This window comes from Balearica regulorum, chromosome Z (assembly GCF_011004875.1).
Source record: "Balearica regulorum gibbericeps isolate bBalReg1 chromosome Z, bBalReg1.pri, whole genome shotgun sequence".
NCBI classification, from domain to species: Eukaryota; Metazoa; Chordata; class Aves; order Gruiformes; family Gruidae; genus Balearica; species Balearica regulorum.
The window spans coordinates 67,259,840-67,286,896 of record NC_046220.1 but is presented as its reverse complement, the minus strand read 5'-3'; the positions used below and the strand labels follow the sequence as shown (position 1 = coordinate 67,286,896).

General features: G+C 37.6%; 1 protein-coding gene across 3 annotated transcripts in view; it reads left to right on the top strand.

Annotated features, from left to right (window-relative positions):
* Positions 1–2,296: 2,296 nt before the first annotated feature.
* The window catches only part of IL31RA (interleukin 31 receptor A), a 34,437-nt gene continuing 9,676 nt past the window's right edge, over positions 2,297–27,057 (top strand). For 2 of the 3 annotated variants that reach the window (XM_075739356.1, XM_010312013.2), the window contains exons 1-10: positions 7,814–7,967; positions 12,908–12,989; positions 14,679–14,975; positions 16,352–16,472; positions 18,498–18,664; positions 20,058–20,209; positions 22,531–22,696; positions 23,297–23,379; positions 23,918–24,134; positions 25,594–25,776. In XM_075739356.1, coding sequence (XP_075595471.1) covers positions 7,950–7,967; positions 12,908–12,989; positions 14,679–14,975; positions 16,352–16,472; positions 18,498–18,664; positions 20,058–20,209; positions 22,531–22,696; positions 23,297–23,379; positions 23,918–24,134; positions 25,594–25,776 — 1,486 coding nt within the window. In that variant the 5' untranslated portion in view covers positions 7,814–7,949. Of the gene's footprint in view, positions 2,432–7,813; positions 7,968–12,907; positions 12,990–14,678; positions 14,976–16,351; positions 16,473–18,497; positions 18,665–20,057; positions 20,210–22,530; positions 22,697–23,296; positions 23,380–23,917; positions 24,135–25,593; positions 25,777–27,057 lie in introns of those variants that run through there. The other variant, XM_075739357.1, reaches the window with a different exon arrangement.

Here is a 27,057-nt window from a genome sequence, read left to right as displayed (position 1 = left end):
TCCAGAATACACATCTAAATAATTTTTTAAAAAATAAGGGTCTAGTCTTGCCTTTTCTTTCATGCTTAGTAAAAAAAATAAAAAAATCTAGTATGTCAAGGAGAGTTTAGGTTACAGTTTGGGTCTGTTTCTGCTGAATCCCATTTCTGTTTTATGTGTTACCTAGTAGTAAAATGAAGTTTTCAAAATACTGGTATACATGCTAATGTATTTTCAATACTTCTAAATACCAGAGAGAATTTAGAAACATCAAAAAGCAGTTCACAGTGCAGCCTTCTACTGAGGTCGTGGATAATGGGGAGACAGCAGTATCATTCAAAATATTAAAGGAATCAACAGGCTACCTGGCTGACTCTGATGATTAGCTAAAGAGGGTGAAGGCTAACAAGTGCTCTGAAAGTTGGAGTGCGTGGTGAGTTTGTGTGTTCAAATTGCTGCTGTGAGGGAAAAAGGCATACAAAAACACAAGCCCAACAAGTCACAGCAGCAGGAACAAGTCAATGAAGTGGGCATGATCCCACCAACAGCTTGGCCTGAGCCACAGGGCTTGTGCCAGCCCACTCATTTACTGGGATCAGCAGGGAGATGTCGGATTGGGTAGTTACATAGGAAAAAGAAAAAAAAAAAAAAGCACTTAAATTGTGAATGCTGGCAGGTAATTAATGCAAGTAATTGTGATGCATTTGCATGGTGATGGTCTGAAACTGAATTTTCAACTTGACTACAAACCTGCTGCTTCCTATCTACAGCTGTGTGGGCTGCTTGTGACTTCTTGTAACACCTGAACTAGAACAACAGAGGCATTTCCCCAATCCTCCCATTAATGAATAGGCATGAGTCAGTGAGTAGGCTCACCATGCTTTGTGATTTGTGCATAGACTATCACATGGGAGAGCCAGGGGCTTGGGGAGCAGAAAGAAGGTGAATATCCTGCAGGAAGAAAGATGTTGGAAGTGGGGGGAGATCCTGGAGATGGGAGAGATACATGGAGACAAACGCTGTGGGAGCCTGGGGACCTTGGCTGGTAATGTTTGGGGCTGGTAACAGTGAGCAGCTGTGGAGCAGGGAGCCAGCACAACCTTCCCAGCCCAGTGGCTGTCTCCCTGATGGGAAGGGCTGGTGAGCCTGAGTGGGTGAGATAACTGATTAGGGTGACTGCTCAAATATCACTGGTTTTAAAATAAATCTCTGTATCCAGATCTACAGCTTGTGTTGCCTGTGACACTAGTGTAGGATAAATACATTTATTGTCTATTATGGATCTCTTCCTGCATGACATATTAAGATACTAAAATGTACTATCTGTTCTTGGAGAGCATCTGCTTAGAAAGGACTGTCAGTGCTTAGTAAGAGACACATTACTGGGGACTTTGGATTTCTGTTTACTGACTTCACAGTATCTCTCTTAATTGCAATATTCCTTCTAATTCTCATTCCTTTTATTCCTTTTTATGTTAACTGCTGGTGGCTGCAGTTTTCTTCTAAGTCATTAATTGGAACACATTTGTTAGCTTTAAAAGGGATCATAACTTCAGTTGTTTTGTCTCACAGATGCCCTAAATAATGCATGAGGTACATTGGTGCGAGAGCTCCTGGGTGATGGCTGTTACCTAATACACTTGTTTCACTGTGCATGTTTATGCAATTTAAAGACGTTGTAGAATTGGCTCACCTGCATCAAAACGTTGCATAACATGTACTTTATTATATAGCCGACTACTTCATCTCTTTTCGAAGTACTGTGAGATGTGTGCCACTGCACCCTGACAATCTACAGATGCGGGAGTTGCGGGCTGTTCCTTTGCTGGGGAACACCAAGGTTGGGTCAGCATCCGCGTCGCCCGCCACAGCCCGCCCCGCACCCCTCTGCCCCCCGGCATCCTGCCGCCCGGAGTCCGCCCGGCAGGTGGGGTCGGTGCGGCGGGCGGGGTGTGCGAGGGGCGGGCGGAGGCGGCCCCGCAGCCGTGCTTCAGCTCCCCACGGCCCCGGGCACGGCGGAGGCAGCGGTAAGGGATCGGGGGCGGGGGGAGCGCGCTGGAGGCCTCGCCCCTCGTCCCCCCGCGGGTCCCCGAGGCGGTGGCTCGGCGGGGCTGTCCTCAGCCCGCCCTGCCCCTTTCGGGGAGATCCCGCTGCCGGCAGCCGGGGAAGGCAGGGCATCCGTCCCGGGCAGACCCCGCGACGGCATCTCCGTTCGCCGGGCAGCGTCTCCTGCGGGCGGCGGGGCTCAGCGCCGGTGGGGGGACGAGGCAGCTGGAGGCTGATACCGCTCCCCGCGAGTCCTGGTGCCGGGGGCGGTGGTTTCTGTCTTTCAGAATTACAGGAAAAAGTGTTACTTGTGTTGAGCCTAGTAACTTCCTATTTCGTTACATCCCTTAGCAGTCGCGGGGAGGCAGAGGTCCTTGTAAAGCACAACTCCCGTTCTGCAGCTGCGGTAAGTGAAACGTTGTTGGGTCTGCTTGGTTGGTTGGTTTTTGGTTTTAGTAGAGGTCCTTCTGCTCATTTTTGTTAATAGAGAGCGTGGGAAGGTTTGAAATTCTTCCTCTGGATTACTCGACTGGATCTTTACCAGTGGTGATGTGTACTTGCATTCACATCTCTCCAGATATTATAGAATCACAGAATGGTTTGGGTTGGAAGGGACATTAAAGATCATCTAGTTCCAACCCCCCTGCCATGGGCAGGGACACCCTCCCAAGCCCCAAAGCCCCATCCAACCTGGCCTTGTTCATCCCAGACTTGAGGCAGTGCATGCTTCTGTGTCTCTCCAGGCCAAGCAACTCCTTTCAGTTTCTTTCTTTCAAGTCTATGAGACAATAAGAATTGAAACTTACTATTTAGCTGATTGTGTCTTTTTGGGAAGAATATGATACAGATACTTGGCAGTGGTTTTCTTTGTGTGTGCAATGGTAAGAGTTCTCAATTTTTGCAATATATGCACTCATCAAATGCAGTAAAAGCTCTTTTCCTAACTGCTGGCTGCTTAAATTGTCTGTATTCACTCAAATTTTCTCAAAGTGGCATATCAGATTTAAATACATTGGCCCTACGCTTGCAGAGTTTCTGCATCCTGGGAAAAAATAATTTTGTATTATGTTTGTGTGCATATCCATCATGAGTATCACCTACACCCACTCAGGCCTAAATTGGGGAAGCTGCACTGAACTTCTCATCTACAATGGACCATGTGACTGTTGTCTTTTGAAGATGATTGTCTAAAATGGTTGAAATCCAACTTCTAGCCTCTATCTGTGAGTTAAGATACTGGGCAAGAGAATGTTTTCATGCTTGAAGATAGTTTCATGTATTGGGCAAAAGAATGGAATGGTCATTTCAGATTTTTCTGTCAGAGACTAATTGGTAACAAAATGGGTTTCAAAAAAGGATAAAAATGGGGAGGGCACACAGGTCTCAATGTTGAACATTGAAGATCTTTGTTTTTTTCTATAATAATCATGTAAGTCTGGTAATTTTTTTGCATTATTTTGTGCTTGTAAGGAACATTTTCATTTAAAAAATGTCATACTAGGAGATCACAAAGTGTAGCTGGTTTTAGTAGGTCACATGAAGCCTGGTTTCACAGTACTGTGCCATTTTTCAGCTAGCAGTTTTGACTAAGATATAAAAATATTGTTAGCAAAGTTTGCAGTATAGGTAGTAAACAAAAGAAAACCAGGATATATGACCTTTACGAGACAATCTGAATTGTGTGAGTGATTGGCAATTGTCTTATGCAGGTCAACACCAAGATAAATATATTTGGGATCAAAGAATACAGAGGATGCTCAACAAGACAAAAAGCTCTTGGAAGGTAGTAATGCAAAAACCATTTTACATGACCATGTCCTCTGTTGGGGGAAAAAAAGGGCTCATGTTCAGCTTAGATGTGCAGTAGTAGGAATAGCAAGTAAGCATCTGGTAGTCATCTTACGTTCCAGTAACAAGGTACATGAGGTGTTTAGCACCCAGCAGTGAAAGGTAGTAAGGAACAGGTGAAGGTTAGCTGTGCAGAGGCCTGTCTGTCATGTTATACACTCACTGCATTAATGCAATGGAGACTGTAGCTCACTTCTGTAAATCTAGCTCTGACTATTCAGGTGTTGTGTCCGCACTTCAGGAAGGGTGCGGAATACTGGAGAACCTTCACAAGAAAATATAAAAAAATAACTAAAGGAAATGGAAAACAAACTGTTTAAAGAGGACTTAATGTATACTCTTTACATTTATATAAGGTTGAGATCAATATGGAGAAGGATATTTGATAGTGCAAGTGTAAGAAATCTTCTTAATCACTGTGGAAAAGATATGAGATGAAACGGTGTGTAGGTATTGTCTATATTCCAAATTAACTCCTAAAACCAACAATAGGTGATGCGATATTAGCATAAGTGCAAAACTCACTATTAGCTGAGTCCGTAATGAGACTGAGTTTATAATGCTTTCTAGAATATATGATTAAATCTCTTTTTCAGAATGGTGTATTATGTGTACAGGTAAGCTGGAGGGTCATAGTCATCTTTTCTGAATAATAAGAAAGTATGAAAGTGAGCTTTTATGCTTGCTTTGTTCTCTTTCCTTCTTGTGCCTGTGGGAGCTCAGGATTACCTGCATTGTTCTCTGCACTCTCGTAATACTGGCAGCACTGCAGTAGCACAGGGATGATAATTATATCTGGTGTTTTGGGGCTGTAGTTGATTCCCTGAACAGTCCAGGAAAGTTTTTATTTGCTTTCTTGCAAAACACAGTACTAACATTATTTAAGTGGACATGTGTTTTACTCTGAAACATCTGGAATTGATATTAGTTTAAGAGGCAAGGCTGAACTAATGCTCTGAAGTAGTACAGAAAAATCTTCCTCTTGGTTTTTTGCCAGGTGTGTATTCTGCACAAACTTCAGGTTAAAACCACCCAAATCTGGCAAATCGAAGAGATTTGGATCTGGCCACCCTCTCTCAATGAGAGTTCTACATTTCTTTAAAGCTCAATGCGTGGATCCTGCTGCAGGCCCTTCCATTTTTTTCACCTAGCTGCTTACCATGGCAGAGGCATTGTGTTGTCCATCCTTGAGTGACTGTGCTCAAGGAAGGGGCACAAAGGCAGCCTTCCTATCTAATAATGTTTTACTAACTGAAAATGTCTGACACAAAATCTTCTCTAAAAGTAGACTCTTGTAACGCTTTTGTGGTCCCTCAAACACAGCCTAAGAAGAAAGCTCCAAGTCCAGACCTGTATGTGAAGCCCGTTTAAGCCCTAGCTTGACTGTTTTTTCTTTCTCAGTGAAAAAAGAACAAGGAATGACAGTGCCGCTATGAGAGCTGCAGTTGTCTCTGGAAGTATCACCAACGTTTGCTTCTAGTGATATTGATGGCCTGGCCTTTCTTTCCATGATTATTATCAAATTGGATATAATCATGCAGTTAAAATGAAAAAAAGGAACCAATATGAAAAAATAAATGAAATCTTGTTTTGTTTTTGTAGCTGTAAGCTTTTTGCCTAAAAATTAAGTTTTTATTATGAAGTATAATATATTAATTAGCAAACAAATATTTTTATAGTTTTTTTTAATCTAGCTGAGCATTTTATACCTTAATATATATTTTGGGGCTTATTTGTTATGCTTGTTCAGAGAATAATGAACTCTATTCTATTTACTAGATATGGATTAATTATTTTTCTGTATTAGATTCAAGCCACATTTAGGTAAAAATACAATGTACTGTGTTTTATATTAAAATGTATTAATATTCAGTATGCTGTTAAATATTGTTCTATAACAAAAGAAAGGGGTTATCAAAACATATTTTGCATCTGTAACTCTAGGGTATACTAAACAAAATAACTGTTATCAGCAGTTATTAACTGAACTGACCTTTCCTGGTCGCTATGTCCTTCAGAATTTTAGAACAAGTGTATCTTATCCTTTCGTGACTTTTTTTCTTTTTTGTTATTTAGAGACTGAAAGAGGAAAACAGCTTTCCTGCTTTTTCAGTTTCCAGTTGATTTGCAGCTTTTAAATTAACAAGTTGTTGAACTTGATGAATACAGATTTTGGTTGTTTTTTTTCTTCTTCTTCTTTTCCCCACTGTCGCATTTTAAGAACAAGTTTCTGCAGTTAAAAGTTGGCACAGCATTTCAAGGGACTCCGTGCTGCTCCTTCAGATGTGTCTGTAAGCTTAGTGGTTTCTGTTTTCTCAATAAATACGTATTGTTTGAAGTTAAGTGATTTTAGTAGATTATGATAGCATTATGTTATAAGGTAGGCTGTCATAATTTCAAATTTAAATAGGTTTATTTTTCAAAAGAAAATGTGCCTAAATCCTGTTTAAATAAAATTCTACTTAAATGTTAAAATTTTAGATCTTATTCATCCTGCTCTGAGGTTCAACTAAGTATTTTTAGCTCAGTTAAAGACTGAGGGTTATGAAACCAGTGTGTCCAGGACCTTTCACTACAGTGTCTGTCATTTTTCCCATGGATGAGCTTGTCAGTGCCTGATTTATAGGCATTAGAGAGCTGGGAAAAACCATCAGCTGTCCCTCACATTTACTGCTCCCTCTTTACATGTCATTCTCTTCTCTGACCTATGTAGAGAAACCTCCATTTTCCTCTTCTGATGCTCACTGGTACTCGCCCTTGATGAAGTCCTGACCAATCCTGAAAGCTGATGCTTCTACACCCTTATATCTGGGGAGACTGAAGTTCACATTTGGATTGTTTCCCTGTGGAATTTGTGTAAAAGCTGATGGATTTGAATCCTGGAGTTCTGAAAAGTGATGGTTATGGCTTTTCAAATTGCATCTGTCCATAACATTGCAGGCAGGTGGCCCAGTGGGGCTGAGCACAGGCTCGGTTGGGCTCCTGGCACTCAGCCTTGGCTGATCTGGGATAGGGCAAGGTCTGTCTCTCCATATGGTACCTGGCATGGCAGAGCTGTAGCAATTGCTACTAAAGTCTAGATAAGACAGCAATAGCTATTCAGCTTCTTTCCTCTCTCATAGTTGTTAGAAGAGTGTCAGACATAGTAGGAAAGGGTGCCCTGTCATGTTCCAGCAAAGATGTTAGAAAATTTTGAAGATGACTGGGCTTATGTTTTATATAGGCTAAAGGCATACTGCCTTTCCTTTTATAGATGTACCATGTTCTTTATTCATGGTGTAACAGCTACACTGCATGCAGAAGTATGTATTTGTGTAATTAAAAACAGTCTTAGAATTGGATCTGAATGGAAAAAAGCTTTCCTGTGCTGAAGTGGGGGAGAAGAGTGTTTAAGAAGTAGTCCTAAGTAGATTATGGGGAAAAGTTACTTTGGGTAATTTTATTCCTCTGACTTCTTTGAATTTTTAAACCATAGCTCTTTCAAACAGCTTAAATTTCAACATGAAAATGGAAAACCAGAGTTTTTGGTATTGAGAAAGCCTTGTTTCATCAACTATGTTACACAATTTTTTTATTTATTTAATGAGACCTTCATTGAGATTGCTCCTTCCTGCAAGAAATCTGGCTTTGGTGAATCTGTTTTTTAAATAGTTGAAGACAACAGTTCTGTTCATGCTATTTTAGTCATCAGATTTTAGCTTTTATAGGTATCCTTAAGTGAAGCACTTCTGAATTTATGATGTGACTTTTACTCGGGAATGTTTGTTCATCACTTTTACATGTGCGATCTCTTAAGTAAATGGCCGAAGAGCTATTTAGTCATATATAAGTATAGTGACAACCATGTAAGACATGAACAGGGTTGAGTTGACATGAACCTGCTGAGTCACCACCCTGGTCTCTGACATGTAGTAACTAGCAGCTGGCATGTCAAATAACCGGCTGCTAATTGGTATTGGAGAAGGTGGAAGGAGATGCAACATACCATCAGGACTGAACGAAATTAACAGCTCACAGCTGGGAAGAAATGTCATGGAGGTATCTTCCCAGTCCTCTCCTCTATTTCACCAACTCAGATGCCTGTAAATCACATAGTAAGTTGCTTGCATTTGCTAATGTAGCACAAATACTTTTTTTTTTTTTTTGCTTAGTTTTCTGCTATTTTAGCAGGTGTGAGTGACTTACTAAGTCCCCCCCTAAGAAGAGGGGGGAAAAGGTAGGTATGGGTACAGGGCAAGGATTGCTCACCGAGTGTGGACAGGATCTTTGGCTGCTTAAGCTTTCTGGTGAGCATGTGGAACTAGAATTTTTCAAAGGCTTGTAACTTGGCATTGTGTCCAGATTTCTTATGCCTGATCTTTTAGCACTGTGTCCCACTGTGGTGGAATATGTGGTAGTATGTGGTATTTTAGGCACAAGCATAATTCAAAAATGTTTTTATGATTTTCCAACGCTTTTAAGTTCCAATTCCTTGCTAAAAAAGTGTGGGATTGCTGGATCTAGTTAAATGAATATGATAAAAAAAATTCCTTGTTCTTGGAAATATCTGAACTATTTTGGCTGAAATCCAGCCTCTTCTGTCTTGTGTCCCCCCAAAAATAGCGAATCAGCATATGTAGAACATCAGCAGAAACTGTTAGAGCTTTGCCAAATTGTAAACAAAGACAATGGGAAGTGTTTGATAAACTTAATAGGCTTTTTCCTTTTTTTCTTTTTCTTTTTTATATATCAGATTGTTCTTCATCTCCCTGCCAAAGTTTTTGCACCATTTGAAGTGTTCTGTACTTTAACCAAGACCGTATTTCCACTCATACTATCTTTTCATTTTTCTTACAAACTCTTAGCAAAGATCTAGAAAATAATTTAATATCAAGAAGGGTAGCTGCTCCCACATAAAGTCAGTGTTCACGTCAACTCATGGTTGCTCCCTCCTCCCCGCCCCCCACTGGATCTTCTGTTGAAATGGACTCTTAATTTTATTAAAAACATTTCATAAATTGATTCTTTCCTAGGCTGGAAGGCACTTTGCATATCCTACCTGAGGACAACGATGATCTTTGTTCTGATCTTGGTATTAGCTGATTTTTTTTTTTTTAATTTTTTTTTTTTTTGAGTAGTCCACAAAGTAGGAAAACCTATTAGCAGTTTTTACTTGGAGCGGTGTAATCAAATTCAGTATTGACAGCTGCTCTGTGGTGACATTGCTTTTCTCCCTTTTTGCTTGGTTTTTTAATAGTTGCACGTGTTTGAAATGCTGCTGCCTATATGATCTGGAAGCAGTTGTTTCTTGACATACTGTTATCTAAGCTTACCACAACTTTTACTGTTTTTTTATTACTATGTAGTTATGTTTGGTGAATCTAAGTAACCAGTCAATAACTACAGGATATTCTTTAATTAGTCACATCGTTATGTGTACAACTTGTATTCTACATTTGATGCAGACAAGTGGAAAGCCTGTGTTTTGAACTACTAATTTTATTTCATGAGGTCTTTACACTTCATGAGCAGTGAGCTTTTATTACATGTAGCTAGCAGTTAAGTCTACAGAAAAGAAAGAATAGAGCTTTATTTTTAAGTGCCTTAAGCTTTTTCCTGTAAACAATTATATGTATGCTTATCTTCACACGCCACACAGGATTTGGTATTCTCATGAATTTTGTATATACTCCAAAGTTAAAGCCGTATTCATAAAGCTGTTGCAAAAACTTTTTGACTAATAAAACTATTTACTTTTAAAAGTTTTTTGGTTTGGTTTGGTTTTTTTTTTTTTAAATGCTTATGCCAGTGTAGCATCTGTAATTCATTATTGATTTGTCTTTGAGTTACAATTCCTTCTCAGTCAGACAGTTTTGATTAGGCATATCATCTTGTAGTGGTTATTTTGCTTGGTTTTGTTGATGTTGATAATCATCTTTGAAGCATGTTGGTTTTCTGCTGCTACTAATCTCCTAGCCAGTGAAGTACTTACTAGATCAGTGTTTAGCACAGCTGTATAGCAATCACTGGAGTGTGTTCCTATGAAGTTGGCAAAGCCTTTTTTAGAGTCATCATTATAATTTTTCTTTATTTTTGAATGGAATGTAGTTTTCTTGTAGTCATGACTTTGGGACTGATTTTTTTACTTTTTTATATTTTTTAAAGTTTAAGAAATATACCAAGAATAAATACACACTTTAGTGCTTACAAAATATATTCCTAGCTTTAACAGAGTGGAACTTCTAGTATCTCATCAATGTTGCTACGGACTATATTAATTCTAAAATTCACAAATAGCCATCTAAATATTTTAAAATCTGCATCTATTTTCAATTCTGCACGTACTAGTACAGAATACTTGGAACAACTTCTTAAGGTTCTTCGTAGTAGTAGTTCATCTTTACTGCTTTGAGAACAAGAACTTATATGCTAGGTAATTAAAGTAGTAATAGATTCTCTTTATGTAATTGCTTTGTTTCTTATTGGTACACATCTTTCCACCATTGTATTTCAGGAGTGTGGCACTGAGCAACTCCCTCATTCCTCTTTTTATCTTGTGTGTCCTTTTCATTTTTTTCTCCTGTTTTGCACTGTCATAGCCTCAAAGTTTATAAAAAATGCTTCCTGAGACAGACTGAAAATAATGTTTAAGATGAGTTCTGGCAGAAACTGAGCACAAAGCATTTTTTTTTTACTATGGTTTTCTCTTTTAGATTGCTGTAAAACTTTATTTTGTAGCAAAACCAAGTAGTTTTTGTGGAAGGGACCATAACACAGGGTAGAACCCCTTCTGCCTATATCCCACCTATAGATCTCTGTCCCAAACAGTGACCTGGTGCACACCTACTTCTTAGCATTGTCCAAACCTGTGGGAGGAGGAGATGCCTTGTTAGGTCTGAAAGCTGCTGGTGTATCTGTTCTAGGGATATAGCACTTGCCTTCCACCTGGAACCCTCCCGAACCACAGGTTTGCATGGAGAGCTGGAATTCTAGCAGCTCCTCAGATAAATCTGAAAACCTAATGCAAAACAGGGACCCTAACTAACTGCAACAATAGTAATGCCCACCTTTTGCTTATGAAAATAGTAGCTAGAGCTACTTGTCCAGTAAGTAGGAAAATTGAACCCTAGGCCCTCATCTGCTGAAGGGGATCCAAACCCTCTATTTTCTACAGGCAGATCTCCTACTTACTAGCCAAAGAAATAGTCTGGGTTGCAACATACTCCGTCCTTTGTGTTGAAGTTGGGCCACTTTACAAACAGGGCCCAACACACAAGCTGATGAAGCACGGGCTGGATTGAAAACTGGCTGAACAAATGGGCCCAGAGGGTAGTGATCAGTGGCACAAAGACTGCTTGGAGGCCAGTGACTAGTGTTGTACCCCGTGGAGTCAATACTAGATCTAGTCCTGTTTAACATCTTCATTAATGATCTGGATGATGGGGCAGAGCATACTGTCAGCGAGTTTGCTGATGACACAAAACTGGGAGGAGCATCTGATATGCCAAGAGTCATGCTGCCATCCAGACAGATCTTAGCAACCTGGAGAAACAGGTTGCCAGGAACCTCATGAAGTTCAACAAGGAGAAGTGCTAAATCCTGCACCTGGGGAGGAACAACCCCAGACATCAGTACAGGTGGGACTGAGCAACTGGAGAGCAGCTTTGCAGAAAAGGCCCTGGTGGAACATGAGCTAGCAATGTGCCCTTGTAGCAAAGAAAGCTAGTGGTATCCTGGGCTGCGTTAGGAGGAGAGTAACCAGCCAGTCAAGGGAGCTGATCCTTCCCCTCTGCTCAGCACTGGTGAGGCCACATGTGGAGTAGTGTCCAGTTCTGGACTCCCCAGTACAAGAGAGACATGGTCATACAAGAGAGAGTCCAATGAATGGCCAAAATGATTAAGGACTGGAGCATGTGTTATATGGGAGAAGGCTGAGAGAGCTGGAGAAGAGAAGGCTCAGAGGGGATCTTATCAATACCTGAAGGGAGGGATCAAAGAAGACAGAGCCAGGCTCTGTGCAGTGGTGCCCAGTGGCAGAACAAGAGGCAATGGGCACAAACTGAAACACAGGAGGTTCCTTCCGAACATCAGGACACACTTTTTCACTGTGAGGGTGACTGAGAACTGGAGCAGGTTGATCAGAGAGGTTGTAGACTTTCCATCCCTGGAGATCTCCAAAAGCTGTTTGGACGTGCTCCTGGGCAACTGGCTCTGGGTGGCCATGCTTGGGCAAAGTGGTTGGATCAGATGACGTCCAGAGGTCCCTTCCAATCTCAACCACTCTGTGATTCTGTGAATGATGACAGCAGTGCTTCAGGCAAAAGGAGTGTTTGATTTCTGTAATTTTTCCCCTGGAACCCTAGATTCAGCTGTAGCTTTTGAAGAAATCATGCTATTTCTTTGCCTTCCTCCTTCTCACCTCAGAGTTTTGGGGTTTTTTGGCTGTACAACAATTCAACTTCTAAAAGCAAGACAAAGAGAGGTGTCTTCCCTTGCCATTGCAGAATGTCCTCAAGTTTGCTGCCTGGGACACTTAGCTGGGATAAAACCAATGTGAATTCACCCTCATTTGAGTGGATGATGACCTGGGACTGTTGCCCACTTCCTGAACAATTATTTTATTAGGTGGTAATGTACAAGAGATGTGGATCATTTCTTCTCCTGCAACAGCCTTACTTTTCAAAAGAATTCACTCTGCTAAATGAATCTCCTCAGAAGATGTCCAGGCAGGCTAGATTTCAATTGGATGTAGATATATTTTTTTACCAATTCTTTACACAGTCCTTGGAAGGTAAATTACTTAGGTGGATTGGATTGCTCTCAGAAGGATTTCAAGTGCACTTAACTCTCCCTTCTTTATAGGAAATGTATACACTTATCTCAGTAAAACTGCATCAAATTTCTGCTATCGTGCAGGAAAGCAACTTAGACAAAGCAATACTTAACTTGAACACAAGTGAGAAAAGCTGAATAGCATTATTAACTCTTATACAAATGCTTACAAAGTATTACAGGGCATCTTTACTCAAAGTATATTATTTTTATTTTATGACAGCATTTCCTGCCCATAGTTACTGAAAAGGAAATGTTCAGCTGTTTGGTTGGGATGTTCGTCCTGTTCTGCAGCTCTATAGCAGGTATGCTTCTTGATTATTAGCACCTGTCTTGCCTCAAGAAGTTTTCTAAAAGGTGACCTTCTCAAAATGAAATTTTGAAGAGTTCTGAAAATGAAAAAAGGTATTTTAAAAATAGTAGGAAGTGATTGACTAAGTAGTGTACAGTATATAGAGAAAAATATATTTATGGCACTCTTGATGTCCTCTTGTGGAATGTTAATTGTGGTCATGATAGCCTGGATTTGTTTTCTATTGTATTTAAAGTATTTTTTAAAAAGTAGGGAATCTGCTTCTGGAAGTCATGTCATAGTTCAATTCTTTTTGGGTTGTAAAGGCTGGTAACTTTGGAGATCTGCTGATGGAACAAATTATGGAACACAAGAATACTTAAAATGCAGTTATTGTCTGCTGCTTTTGGACTATTTTAAGTCAAATATTACCTATTCAGAGATTCATGCAATGAATTTTTCCTTCATCTCCTAATGTTCTCATTCCTCATTTTAAAAGTCACCTAACAATGTGTGACTGTTGATTTTATTTTATTTTTTTTAATGTGTTAGCTCCACAGTCAGTTTAGGCCGGCACAGGTAACTGCTGAAGTTGGAAGAGCAGGTAGTTCCACAGTCCCTCCACCTCTCATCTTCCTCTCCTTGCACTGGAGTGCATGTTTGTGTGGCTAATTGTGAAGCAGTGAGGAATCTGATCTGGATGGAGAACAATGTTATTTTTTTGCCAAGCTTTTATTTTTCATCTGTATCAGTTTCTTTTTGGTTCAGGTAATTGCTTACAACTGCTATACAGTAAAATTTGTGCAGTAGAGTGTACAATAGCCATTAGTATGACTTTGAAACATAAAGAAATTACTTTGAAACAAAAAGGACACAAAAACATAGAAAGCACTTTATAGTTAATACACCCAAAAAGGAGAGAATTGCCAGAAAACAAGGAAGAAAGTTTAATACTTGATTCTTTTTCATTCCTACATTCTAGCAAAGAAATTATGTCTGTTAAAGTTGGGGGGTTTTTTGTTTTTTTTTTTTTAACAGACTTATTTATGAAATTTGTCTTCAAGAAATAAGTAGCAGCAAAAAAATAAATGGATAGCTCCTTGCAGAACTCTAATGGGTGATTCTTGCACTGTTTGATAATTCTGTTGCTGAATTCATTCATTTATTCATACAGCCGCCTTCTGTGTTTTCCTTTCACATGCATTTTGTATACAATTCTTGCACTCTATCTGGGTATATAAATTCTATGAGTGTAAAAGTGCTAATGAGATATTGAAATATATTGATCTTAGTTGTAAATTTTAAACAGTAGTTTGATGTATTTTCTGATATAGTATTTAGTAATGGTAACATCTAAATGGTATGCATACCTTTTACATATAAGAATGCTTTTTTAAAATGGATTTAAAAGCTAAGAGTCTCTGTTCTTCATCTTCAGCTATTAAAAAACAAGTTGAAATTTCTCCATTATTTCTGGGAAGGTATAGAAACATCATTCTTGTATAATACCTATGGTTATACAGTAATTACTGTGTACTGAATTTCCAAAGAGTAATATCTGGTCCAAGTGACTGAGCATTTTATTTGAACTCCATATGAAAAAAATCTAATTAAATGATCTATAGACAACAAAATGTTATCATTTTTCCACTGATATTTTAAAAGGAATTAGGTTATATGATATCTTTGATTTTGTTTTTAGATGAAAACTCTGTCAGAGATGCTGACATTTTTCCTTCATCTCCTGAAATTGAAAGAGGATCCACCCTGAAACTATTTTGTGTTCTTGGAAAACACTACACGCCCCACAGAAATGCAAGCCACATCATCTGGAAATTGAATCATGAACTGATTGCTCAGGAAAACTATAACATTGTGAATGAGACTGTATCTAGTATAACCATCCACAATTTCACTTACAGCAAAGCTCACGTGAAATGTTTCACTAAGTACTTGGGCAAGGAACAACTTTTGGTTCACACTGAAGTTAAATCTGGCTGTAAGTACAAATGAGGAAAGTTTAGGTTGTGTAAAAATTTTACTTTTAAAACAATTTTTTTTTTTTTTTTTTTTTTAGTTTGTGGCATTGTAAGACAACTGTATTCAAATATCTCCCCTTTTTTTTTTTTTTTTTTCTTTTTTCTGAAATAAAGCATGAAATTGCAGGCATTCCTTACTGACACTGGTCCATAACCTCTCTGACCCTGACTTTTGGCCAGCTGAAGTGAGTGGAGGTTTTCTATTGAGTTCACAGGGTACTGGGTCTGTCCCATTGGTTATGTCTTTTGTCTAGCTTAGCCAACTTTAGCTTCCTCCAGGGGGTAATTCCGCTCTAATCCTCTGTTCCAAAGACATTTTAATTACAAGCTTTTATGGAGAAGGTTACAGGATAAAGATGTATACAAATTCTCTTAGTTTATTGAACAGATGAAGTTCAGATTACACTAATGTATGCCTGGGCGTCCCATTCTAGTAAAGAAGCGATAAATGCAGAAAAATACATTTCTGGAATAAAAACCTGCAGAAGCTGTATTGCCTGTCTGCAAAGTTTAGTGTGCCATAAGCTTGACAATAAAAGAAGGATCTTTTGAGTGTTATATTATGTGGGATGGAGAAGTACTATTTTGGAGAGAGGGCATTTTCAACTGGTCTGTTTCACTGGCTGCAGTTCTTTTCCTTTCAATTCCAATTTCTTCTATCGAGTGAAAAAGGCTGGCTTTAACAAAGAAGTCTGTGAGGGCACTACATTTTTATAGATAACTTCAGACTATAGAGATTGCAGAGGACTGTTTACTTTGCGCTATCTTGCTTATAAGATAGAGAGAGTCCAGAATTCGTGATCTCTTCAAGGTCATATAGATATGTTTCCCGGGAAGTTGTCTTCTACACTCTGAGGTTGTGCAGGGTCCTCGGATTAGGGGTTTTCACAGGGTGTGTGGTTGGACATTCTGGGAGGGAACCAAGAGGAGTTTTATCTTTCAGAGAACGCCTTTTCCTGAATTTTTGTGCTGTTTCTTTGTTTTTCTCTTACTCTCTGGACTGGCCTTGAGCTACAGACATGTTGCGGGAGGTATAGTTAGAGGTTCAGGACAATGTATGTATTGGCTCAATATAGTTAATGAGTTACTGCAAAAATACCTTCAGGCCCACATAGTTCAGTACTTCTGAGAAGTAGTTGGAGAATATCTCCCTGGGTCCCCTGGGGAAGAAAGAGTGGCTTTGGTTTTGTGAGGAGTTTTGAGGGCAGTAAGAAATTATAAATTGAAGTCCTATGCAAGACACTTAGTGAAGTTTGCCATAATCTGCTTTTTGACCAACAAAATCAGTTGTACATTATTTTTACTGGATTTTTTTTTTTAACCTTTGCCATTGTAGTTCCACCAGACACACCAGGAAATATTTCCTGCACTTATTACTTCGATGCTGAACTTAACTGCACCTGGACTTCAGGAAGAGAAACAAATCTTATGACAAACTATACTCTTTACCGGAAAATGTAAGTATAGAATGCTTTGGGAACTGTCTTGCTGGGTGAGACCGCCAGCTCCCTTCCCCTCATATCCTGACTTCTTTTAAAGAAAACCTGGAAACATCATGGAGTTCAGAGTCATGGCATTTCCTCAGTAAATTCAATTAATGGTTGGTAATGGTTAAAAATGTTATAATTTGATACGTTTTTAGTACTCTATATAAAGGAGATGAGCATTCTCAACCCAATATTCAGTAGACAAATCTTTACATCAGAATTGATGTTCTTGAAGTAACATTACTTCTTGAAGTAACATTACTATTACAATTCCCAGTTAAAACTTTCACATCCCTTGTTATTCTGCTTGACACCAGTAGGGTTTAACCTAGGGAACTTTGGAGTCATTAAGATTTCAGTGAAAGAATTGAGAGTTAGTTGTATTTTTTGGATTGCTTGCATCTGAGGATTTGTATTTACAAATACAAATTATGTAGTTTCATGCTTTTAAGTGTTATAGTGACCCCATTACAGAAGCATAATTACTTGATTCTTTCAATTTTCATTAAATTTTAAATATTGTTTAGGACCTGACTTTTTCATAAGTTACTGTGCAAATGGTGAAATCAGTGTTGTTCCAAGGCAAATCTCACATACAGTTTTGAAGGTGATAGCACAGATTTTGTCCAAAGTATACTTGTCAATCTGTTTTTCATAGTAGTGCTCATATCATAGTAGTAGTGCTCATATCATATCATAGCAGTAGTGCTCTTTTCCTGCCTAATCAAGACTCTCGGTAATATGGTTTCATGAAGAGTTTTCTAAAATGTCGAAAATTATTCCTGAGAACTAGAAGGAATTCAGACTCCAAAGGAGACATTTTCTTATTGTCAGTTATGCTAGCATATGGTATCTTTTTTATTTAAATGATAGGGCAGGAAAATATTTTTAGTTTTATCTCCATTTTAGGCTTGACATTTTAGGCTTCTACCTTCATTAGGTGGAACTTTCTTACTCCTTCTAGTGTTTCTACGTTTTATAACTTAGCTGAGCTTGTGAAACCATAAACTAGGACAGCTATTGAAAATATTTCAATATTGTTCCTTCCTGTACCTGCACAAATTCTTCTTTAACCACAGAGTGAATTGGATTGCAGAACTATTTCTAGTAAAATCTAACCATTAATTTTAATCCGGATAACTCCCCAGCTGAGTTTACCATATGACTACAAAAGCCCTGGTACAAGGGGGCAGAGAGCTGTGGGTGGAAACAAACAGCTATGCGTGTTAGGGAAGGTAGGACTGCTTCCTTTTGCAGCAGTGCAGGCTTACACTAGCTTAAAAATGTTCACTAGTCTCAAACGGTTTTTTGAGTTACACGAATGATCTGCTTGCTTACTACATAATCTGAAATATTTAACACAGGCCCCATATATGAGGTTTTATTTATGTACAATGAAACAAACTTTGTTAGTTTTTCATCACACACTATGAAAGTATATGCTGTAAAGACAGCATATTATCGGTATGCTCTTTCAGGGAAATCAGTCAAATTTCAATTACCTTGTAATAGCTTGGCAGTGGTACAATTTGGCTTTTCTTTTCTCTGTATTTAAAGATGAGTAAAAGCCTGTTCCATGTGGCATGTGTTACTGGCTATATCTACCTATCCGTAGTTTTGAAGGAGCTCTTGTGTGGAGTTACACGGTTTTACTTCTCTTTGAGATTTTAATCTAAAATAATTATAGCATGTGGATCCACCATTAAGGCATTTTTACTCTTCATTACTGCTTCTGGAAAGTTGTCTTTCTAATTGCAATTAAAATTAATTGAGTCTGTGCAGGCTATTTATACGCATTTGTAGGAGCAGTGCAATTAGGAAAGAGTATTCCTTTGCACAAACATATCATCTAAGGAGATGTTCACTGGTAAAAATGTCCTGCAACCTCAGAAACATATAAACAATAATTAAATAGTAACTCAAGAATCAGTTTGAGTTATTCTAAGAAAATCCTCTAATTTCTATCTCCTTATATTTTTCTCTTTTGTTTTTCAGGATGACTCTTCCAAATATAGTGGGCTCCTGCCAAAGCAAAACAGAGTCATGTTCATTTTATTATCCAAATACTCCATTTAGTAGCGCTTTTTGTTTTCAGGTGAAAGCTGAAAATGTTTTGGGTGAAGCCTCATCAGATTGTGTTCCTATACCTATGGAAAAAATAGGTAATTTAAATATAAAAAAAGAGTTAAATAAAGATAAAGCAGTGTGTGTTGAGCTGACTGCGCCCTCCCCAATTCCTTTTCCCTCCTTATAGCATAGAGGTTAGGGAATTCTGAAACAGTGTAATGAAAGTTGGCCTACATAGAAGAAAATAATGAAAAAATAATTTTTCAGTATAATAGTTTTGAAACTATTATTTGGGTTTCATTTGGTTTTAAATTAGTTTCAATCTTGAAGTGCCATCTAATTCTAATTGTTAGCTAAAGCTATGAAGTCTCTGAAATTACATTTAGGGTTTAATAAAATGTTTCATCCTTCCCAATTTTTTTTAAATCAAAATTTGGATGCTTCCAATTCAGTTGAAGCACATCTCTTGTTATGTCTTAATTGATGGCCTTTCTATGTAAAATTCTTCGAATTGATTGGTGATACAGCAGCAATTTCTTACCAAACGGTAGTGAAAAATGATAGTGTGCTGTATTCATGCTGTATTCATACTATGAAATGTCTAACTACAACAATATTTTTAAGCAAATAGCTGACATGTCCATTATAAATTACTAAGTTTTTAATTACTAACATGTAAAAGCCTTATACTAAAACTTTTTGCCAAACTAAGTGGTACTTGGACTATACTTTTGTATTTTTTTATTTTTGTACTAGATGTCAGTGCAATGTCTGGCTGCAAATGAATATTCACTCTGCTATTCTACTTTCTGGTTAGGAATGTTAAAAAAAAATACCTGTTCTGCAATTCTCAGGAGCATTAGTAATATTTTTCCTACCTCTTCTCCCTCTGTGCAGTGCTGCATTTTCCTCTGTTCATTTTGGTGTAGTTAATCAACAACTCTCTTAACTATTTTTGCTGCAGCACTCCATCAGGTCTCCAGCCATACGCTCCTTTACTGCCTGTATTCAGACCTGCTGTGGCTCCTCATTACTTTCTGCATCCTCTGTACCAGCCATCTCTTTTCTCAGTGTTAATCCATTCTTTTCCCATCATCTCCTTTGTTCTTCTCTCCCCCTCAAATCCTTTTCAGCTGAATTCTTCCCTCATCTGCAGTTCAGATTTGACTTTGGCATCCCAGCTCTGCTTAGTTTTTTTTCCCCCTGCTATTGTCTCTGAGTAGTATTCTTCAGTGCTCATAAAAAAATCTGCACATCCGTTTGAGAGCAGGTTTGTCAGCGTTCAATCAGTTATTTGTGCCATCTCTCTTATATGTAACTTCCCATATGTAGTGTTATGTCTATAAAATAGACCATCATATGAATACTCTGATAGGATGTACGTTATAGGGATAGTAATTAAACCTCTTGGCGCACACATAGATGGAGCAATTCAGAACTTTTATAGAAGCATTTTCCCCTGTTAATGTTTTTGTTTTTCCATTCTAGAGAAATTTGAACCTCCTGAAATACTTTCAGTTAAAAAAATCACTGGTATAAAGCAGTTGCTTACAGTAACCTGGAAAATGCCTGAGAAGATTATCCCTTCACAAGGTTCAACTTGCCAGGTTCAATACAGAAACTTGTATTCAAACTCTTCGGTAAGCTACGTAAATTTTCTTCCAAATGTTAGCTTCTTTGTGACTAATTTCTTAATGTTACAAAAGACTAGAAAAAAGGCAACAAGTAGTTGGAAATAATGATTAAAACCTTGTTATTTTAGTAGAGCATAATTAGGTATGCATGATCGTAAGATCATTGTTTTGTTTTCCAGGTTTAATTGTTCTCTTCCTTTTGGGCAATGTCTGGTAGTTACCATATTTCTGAATATATTTCTTTGAAAGGTTAAGGGATGACTTAGGCTAAGAGATTACACACATAGCAAAATATTTTTTTTCCTGTCACATTCTGGTGATAAAAACCGCATTTACTCCCAACCACAATAGTTAAATCAGATTAAGATGGACTAGTGATACATTAATTTTCAAGTGAATTAAAGCATAAATTTTGCAAGATGAAAAAGAAGGGAAGTTATTTTTCTGAGTTTGTCTTTCTGACACTTACTTAAATGGAACTGTTATAGAAAAAAAGAGTATTTAGTCATTTGCTTCTTTCAGATTGGCCTGTTCCAATGCTCCTCAATATGGAAGTGATTCTCTTTGTAGTCTCACTGTTCTCTCTTCCAAATTTAAGAATGGGCTAGGTTAGTTAGAATGGGCCAGGTTAGTTAGATATAGGAGCTGTTTTTCTGTCTGCACATACATGCAAAAAAAAAAAAAAAAAAAAAAAATCTTTGAGCAAGTGATGGATATTTTCTTGACCTTTTAAGCCTCCCTGCCAAAACAATCTAGTTTGCTGTGAACTGTTTTTACTGAGTGAAAAATAGATGACCTATTTTTCTACTTGCATGTACTAAGTTTCTAATTATAGTTAAATATTGCTAACAGCCTTTTGGCAAGTAACTAAAAGCTAGTTTGGGATGTCTGCAATTCTATCCCAAGTTCTGCAGGAGATTGATAATAGTTTTGAAGCCCTTTTTATTGCAGGTTGGCTAAAGAGTCTGTCACCTAGCAGTGGTTTGTAGATCCCTGAATTCATTCTCATAGAAACAGTTTCCTGTTTTTGACAATGAGTTTCTTGAGATCAGAAAGGACTAAAATTTTCAGTTTCATTAGGCAGAACACTTGCCATTATGGTATTCAAAGGAGTGGGCGTCTGCGTTTGCTATTGTTACAGTTTGATTTGTTTTTCATTGGAAGGTTCAACTGGTCGAAGACAAGAATTTCTTCACAGATTTTTGGCCCTGTTGTAAACTACATCACATTACTACTTCAATTTGGCTCCCACAAGGGAATCTTCCTTATTCTAAAACTTAGATTTGCTGACCTTGTTAGAATTTAGCTAGCTTGAACATTTATTTTAGTGTCTTTGCAGTCATCTGAAATTTGAGAGGAGGAGAGTTGTTAATAATTGATTAATTTTTGTAATTTGGAAGAGAAGACGTTAATGTTGGTGTAGTAATTATATCAATCCTTCAGTACAAACACTTAAATTTTTGTACAGTTCCTGTTGTTTTCTTCTACTTCCCATTGTCAGTCCAGTTGAGTTGATATATCAACTCCAATTCCTGGTTTTCATGTTTTCGTTCACCTTTTGTTTTGGAACAACAATCTAGCTTCTGACTGCCATCAGTGAGATGTGAGTGGGCTCCTTTTAAGATGAGGAAATTACCTTGTCATTAGTTTTTCAAGAAGATATTGCGTCAGTTATTTCTCATGCACTTGTCTTCCTTCACCACTCAAAGGCTCCATCTTCTTTTTTTTTTTTTTTTCTCTTGGTACCAGAATTTTCTGTGTTTTCATTGGTCTTTTCATTTTAATCATATGCTGATAATCTTTGAGATGGCCTACAGCCACTCTGTTACATGGCTAAGAGCTAGAAGACCCTGTATCTCAGAAAAGAAAAACAAGAAAAGGTCAAGTACCCAGCTGGCTTACAAAGCCATTGGTGATCACTGCTTCTCCAGGGATGCTTCTGCTGTGAGGTGGAGCTGTATTCAGGACATCATGGTGATATTGACTTTAGCAATACCTAGTTGCTTCCCATCAGTGGGAAGCGCAGCTATCCAGCACCCCCTGTGCCAGCACAGTGACTCTAGAATTGCATGTGAGCTGCACACAGCTCAAGCCACAAGTCCGTCGGTACAGACATAGTTTTGGCTCAAATTTTTCAAACTCTTGAGTTTTACAGGAAGAATGAAGATGCTACATAGAAAAATGAAATACAAAACAAGTAATTTTGAGTTTCAGACGAGTGAGGTGGGAAACTTGAAAAATGCATCCTTTGTGGCTTTTTAAAACTAAGTCATATATCTGCATGCAATTATATAGTAAATAATTTTTGTTCATATATCTACTCTCAGGAATTTGTCAATGTGTCACTGAATTCTCAAGAGAAAACCGGATCATGCAATCTCACAGGTCTGTGGGACTCCACAGAATATTTTGTTGCCATTAGGTGTATCAGTGATCAGTCAGTGCTCTGGAGTGAATGGAGTAGAGGGAAAACAGCAAGCACAGAAGAGAAAGGTAGGCTGTCTAGTAAATTATTTTTTTGTTATACTTTCAGGCATTAGGATTTAATAAACGAAAACTGTATTTTCAGGATATTATCAGTCTATTGAATTTAGAATTCTGTTGTTTAAACAGAACATGTGTATTTTGTTTAAATATAGAAGAGGGAAAACTGAAAGACGAGCACGGAGTGGAGGAGATTGAAAGGTGATACAGGCAACATAGGGCTAAGGAAGAAAATGGGTGAACAGACAGCGAAGAGAGGAAAATTTAAGAGTGCAGATGGAGACTGAACATTGCTAAGTAGGATAGTAGCAGAAATGTAGTGTAGCGAGTATGTCCAATAAAATGAATTATAAGTAGAGAAATTAAATTGCCAGTTATAAAACCAGACTAGAAAATCTCCTCTAGAACTTAATAAATAAAAGCAAGCAGAAAGAAACTTATGGAAAGAGAGAAACTGTACTAAATAGGGAAAAAAAAAATTACACAAGGAAAAACTTCTTTTTAATAAGTTGCTCTCAGACTATTTTTGTAACCTTTGGATTGTTTTTACCATATTACACTATCTTTTTAAAATAACAAATTTCAAGATATTTTTGTGTCTTTAAATAGCTCCTTCAGAAAAAGTGGATTTGTGGAGTGTAATTGAGTCTTCACACTCAGCTGGAAGTAGATCTGTACATCTTATGTGGAAGGTATATACTCTTTTTGTGAATTAATAATCATATTGGTATCCTACAGCTGATGTTGCACTGAAGTATTTTAGTGTGGTAGGATGTATAACTGCTGGGGGGCTTTGCTGTCATCAGAAAAAAAAACCCCAGAATTGAAAAGGCTTTTATTTACTAAATGGTAGATAAATAGAGTTTTGTAATCTGTGCAGAAAGGAAGGGTTTGATTGTGTTCAGATCACTGGAAAATCTTATTGAAAGTTCTAAAAACTGCTCTTAAATAATATGGCTTACCAAAGCTGTGTTTAAATTCACTTCAATCTTCTAGTAGAGTGACCAAAGGCTCTTTGTGTTTCAAATCTTAATATTCGCCTTTTGAACCTTTCCTTCAATGTAATTGTTGCAGCTGACTGTCCTGAAGATGAGATTGAAGAAAGTACCTTGCTTTGTTAAATATAGTATAATCATTTTATAATTTAATCTGGACTCTTTAATACGGTATATACTTTTGATTATACAAATAACACTGTGAAACACTTACTACTGCATATTTTTTTAATAGCCATTAAACAGCTTTCCACCTTCTGGGAGAATTCTAGGCTACAAAATACAATATTTTCCAGAAAACAATGCTGCATTTAAAATGGCAAACATCTCTGCTGATAGGAAAATTATTTTATGTTTAAATGAAGAGGCGTATATAATATCTATCACTGCCTATAACTCTGCTGGAAATTCTCCTGAAGCTATTTTGAGGATTCCATCCACTGATGAAAAAAGTAAGATTTCTCAATATTGTGATATATTTTTCTCATTAACAAAAAAATGATCTTCCTGACATCTGGGTAAGTTCTGTTATAGTGGAAGCAAAACTGTACTAAGGACTTTTGTCATAGATCTATATATATAGAACTGTACTATGTACAAAGCTGTGTAGTCCATTACTTTTTACTACAACAGTGTTACCTGGTTGTTGTATTTTACTATCACATATCATGTTTTTGTTATAGACGTTTATTGATGGGGTTTTTGTTTTGAGATATGGTTGTTAAGATACCAGCACTTTCTGATGTCTTACTGGAATTTCTATTTTATTACTTTCTGAGGGCTTTTTGGTGTGGGTTTTCTTTTGGTTTTTAAAGCTTTGAAATCCCAAATAAATTTAGAGTCTCACCAGATTCTGTCTCATCCCTCTACTAGGTCATAAAATAGGTTACCACAGGGCATTATTGCAGTGCATTTAACAACACGATTCACAGATGTGTTTAATAGAAGGCCCTAAGATGCGTCAATGGAAGCAGAGAGAAACATTATGTTGCCTCTCATTTCATATTCATTCCCAAAGTACCCCAAAGTAGGTCTGCTCTAGCACAACAGTTGTGTTCTTTGGCTCTTGTGTTTAATTCTGGTATTTCTGTCAGCCTTGTACTGCAACATCCTGCTGCCTACCCATGATCCACAATAAAAATTGCATTTGGCAGACTGAAATCACTTTTCCTACGTCAGTTGTTCATGAAATAAGTGCAAGTGTCCCCTTGGAATTGCTCAATTCCAGTCTACTCAGAAAACCGTATATGTAGACGTAATGTTGTCTTGTCCTGGAGGTAGCTGACTACCTCTTGATTCACTTCTGTATCCGACAATAAATGTTTTTCTGATTTTTCCTTGCTGTGACATGCTTCCCCCCTCCCCCCATCTTTTCCCTCTGCTTCACCAGGTCTTTTTTTCCTCTCTGCTTTGCCAGGTTGGGGGGTCATTCAGACTTTCATTACCTCTGTTCTGCAGGTTGATGGTTCACTTTTGCTTCACTGTCATTGATGACCTTGCTGATTTGATTTACTGTTTTCCTATTGCCTTTGTCATCTCAATCAAACCGTGCTTAGCTGTAGTACGTGTAAAATTATTAGTAAATTGGTTTGTAAAATTTTACAAACTGTAAAATTCAGATCCTAAAAGAGAGACTGGTCTTTGATTCTGTATGTGTAAATCTCCTTGAGTATCATGTCCTCAATCCCCCTGTCCCTTTTCATTGTAAGAATGCTTGTATGTTTAATTTAAAATATTTTGAGTATATGCATGTGAACATAGGTATAAAATAACTTTTAAACTTTTTTTTTTAACCTTGACTAAGTCCCATACTCTTCTGAAGAAGCAATCTCAGCTTTCTACAACTGGATTGTTTTCTTGCTACAGTTTTTATGAAGATAGAATTGCTGACATTTTCTGTCAAATTTTTAGCTTCTCAGATTATTGAAACAGTGAGGACCTTTAGAACAAACGAAGAAGTGGTTGTGGAATGGACAGCCTCCGAACCAGAAGTAACCAAATATGTAGTTGAGTGGTATGAGGAAATGGAGACGGATCCTTTTGGTAGATCGTGGCAATATGTATCAAATTCTACACGCTGGAAAACTAACAGAAGTATGTTCATTTATCAGTTACAGCTGTAACAATGTACATATATATCTATCTGTATTTATGCATATTTATTTATAGGTAGACTGGAAAGAACAAACAAGATGAACTCATCCAGCTTTCCTCAGACCGTTTAAAAATATAACAGTAGTATTACATGCTTCATTGAAATCTTTGCATGTAATTTCATAGCAATTTTAACTCTCTCAAATTTTCATGCAACATGGAAGATGATGTTTGCTCCCATATAAGATTAGGCTCCAGATTTCATGTTTAAGCACTTCTGTGGTTCGGTCTTATGCCATGAATCTTCCATTAGGGAGGCCTATGACACATGCACACTATTTTAGCAGAGAAATCTAGAACCAAAAGAATGAATTTGAAGATGGGAAAAGATCATGTGTCTTCCTGTCTGTTAGAGAGCAAGAAACCTGAAAGAGGATTTGAGGGAGACTTCTACTTCAAAATAAGTGGAGTGATTGGTCAATCTGGCATGTTAAGAATCACATAATCACGTTTGTATTATGACCTAAGGCATTTCTACAAGGTTTCAGTGGCTTTATGGTGTACTGACAAATAGGTGAGGATCTGTTCACTCTTTTGTTTTAGAAACTCACTTTTTTTTAGCAGATAATCTCTCAAAGTAGTAATGTTTTGGCTGTGTATGTAGTTTCAATGAAAAACCAAACAATATGCAGAGTTTGAGGTATGTGCAAAGGCAAAACTGTGAGTGTTGATGTTGATGCGAATATCCCATGCACATTACCTTTAGCTAATAAATGCATCTGCTTTTGTTTATATATTTGGATTTTTTTGGTTTTTTTACAAACACAGGAATAATGGTGAAAATGTTTAACGCAATATATGCAATAAGTGAATTTTGGATTATTAGTGCTTTGATTCTCCATTAGTGAAATTAAATTTATCAAATTTGAAGGTAGTTCTTGCTCATATAAGGATCTTTTTGAATACCATGTCAAAGAAAAAGAATTTCCAAAGTTTTCAGAAAACAAGTACCCTGCATTTTCTAAAGTGAAAAGGAACACTTGGTTCATTAATGATGAATAAAGCCAGCTTGCCCATGAAATTTGTCTTACTGGCTCAGGTAATAGTGATTTAAATACTGTTTCTGTGCTACAGTAAAACAAATTAAACAATAATGTACTTGAAGTAAAATTCAAGAGCAGCTTATTACACATTGAACTGAGGGGTGAGTCTTGAGTCTTATACTGAAAATTGCACTATTTCAGCAATTTACTATGAGGAATAAATGCTATTTATAGCTGT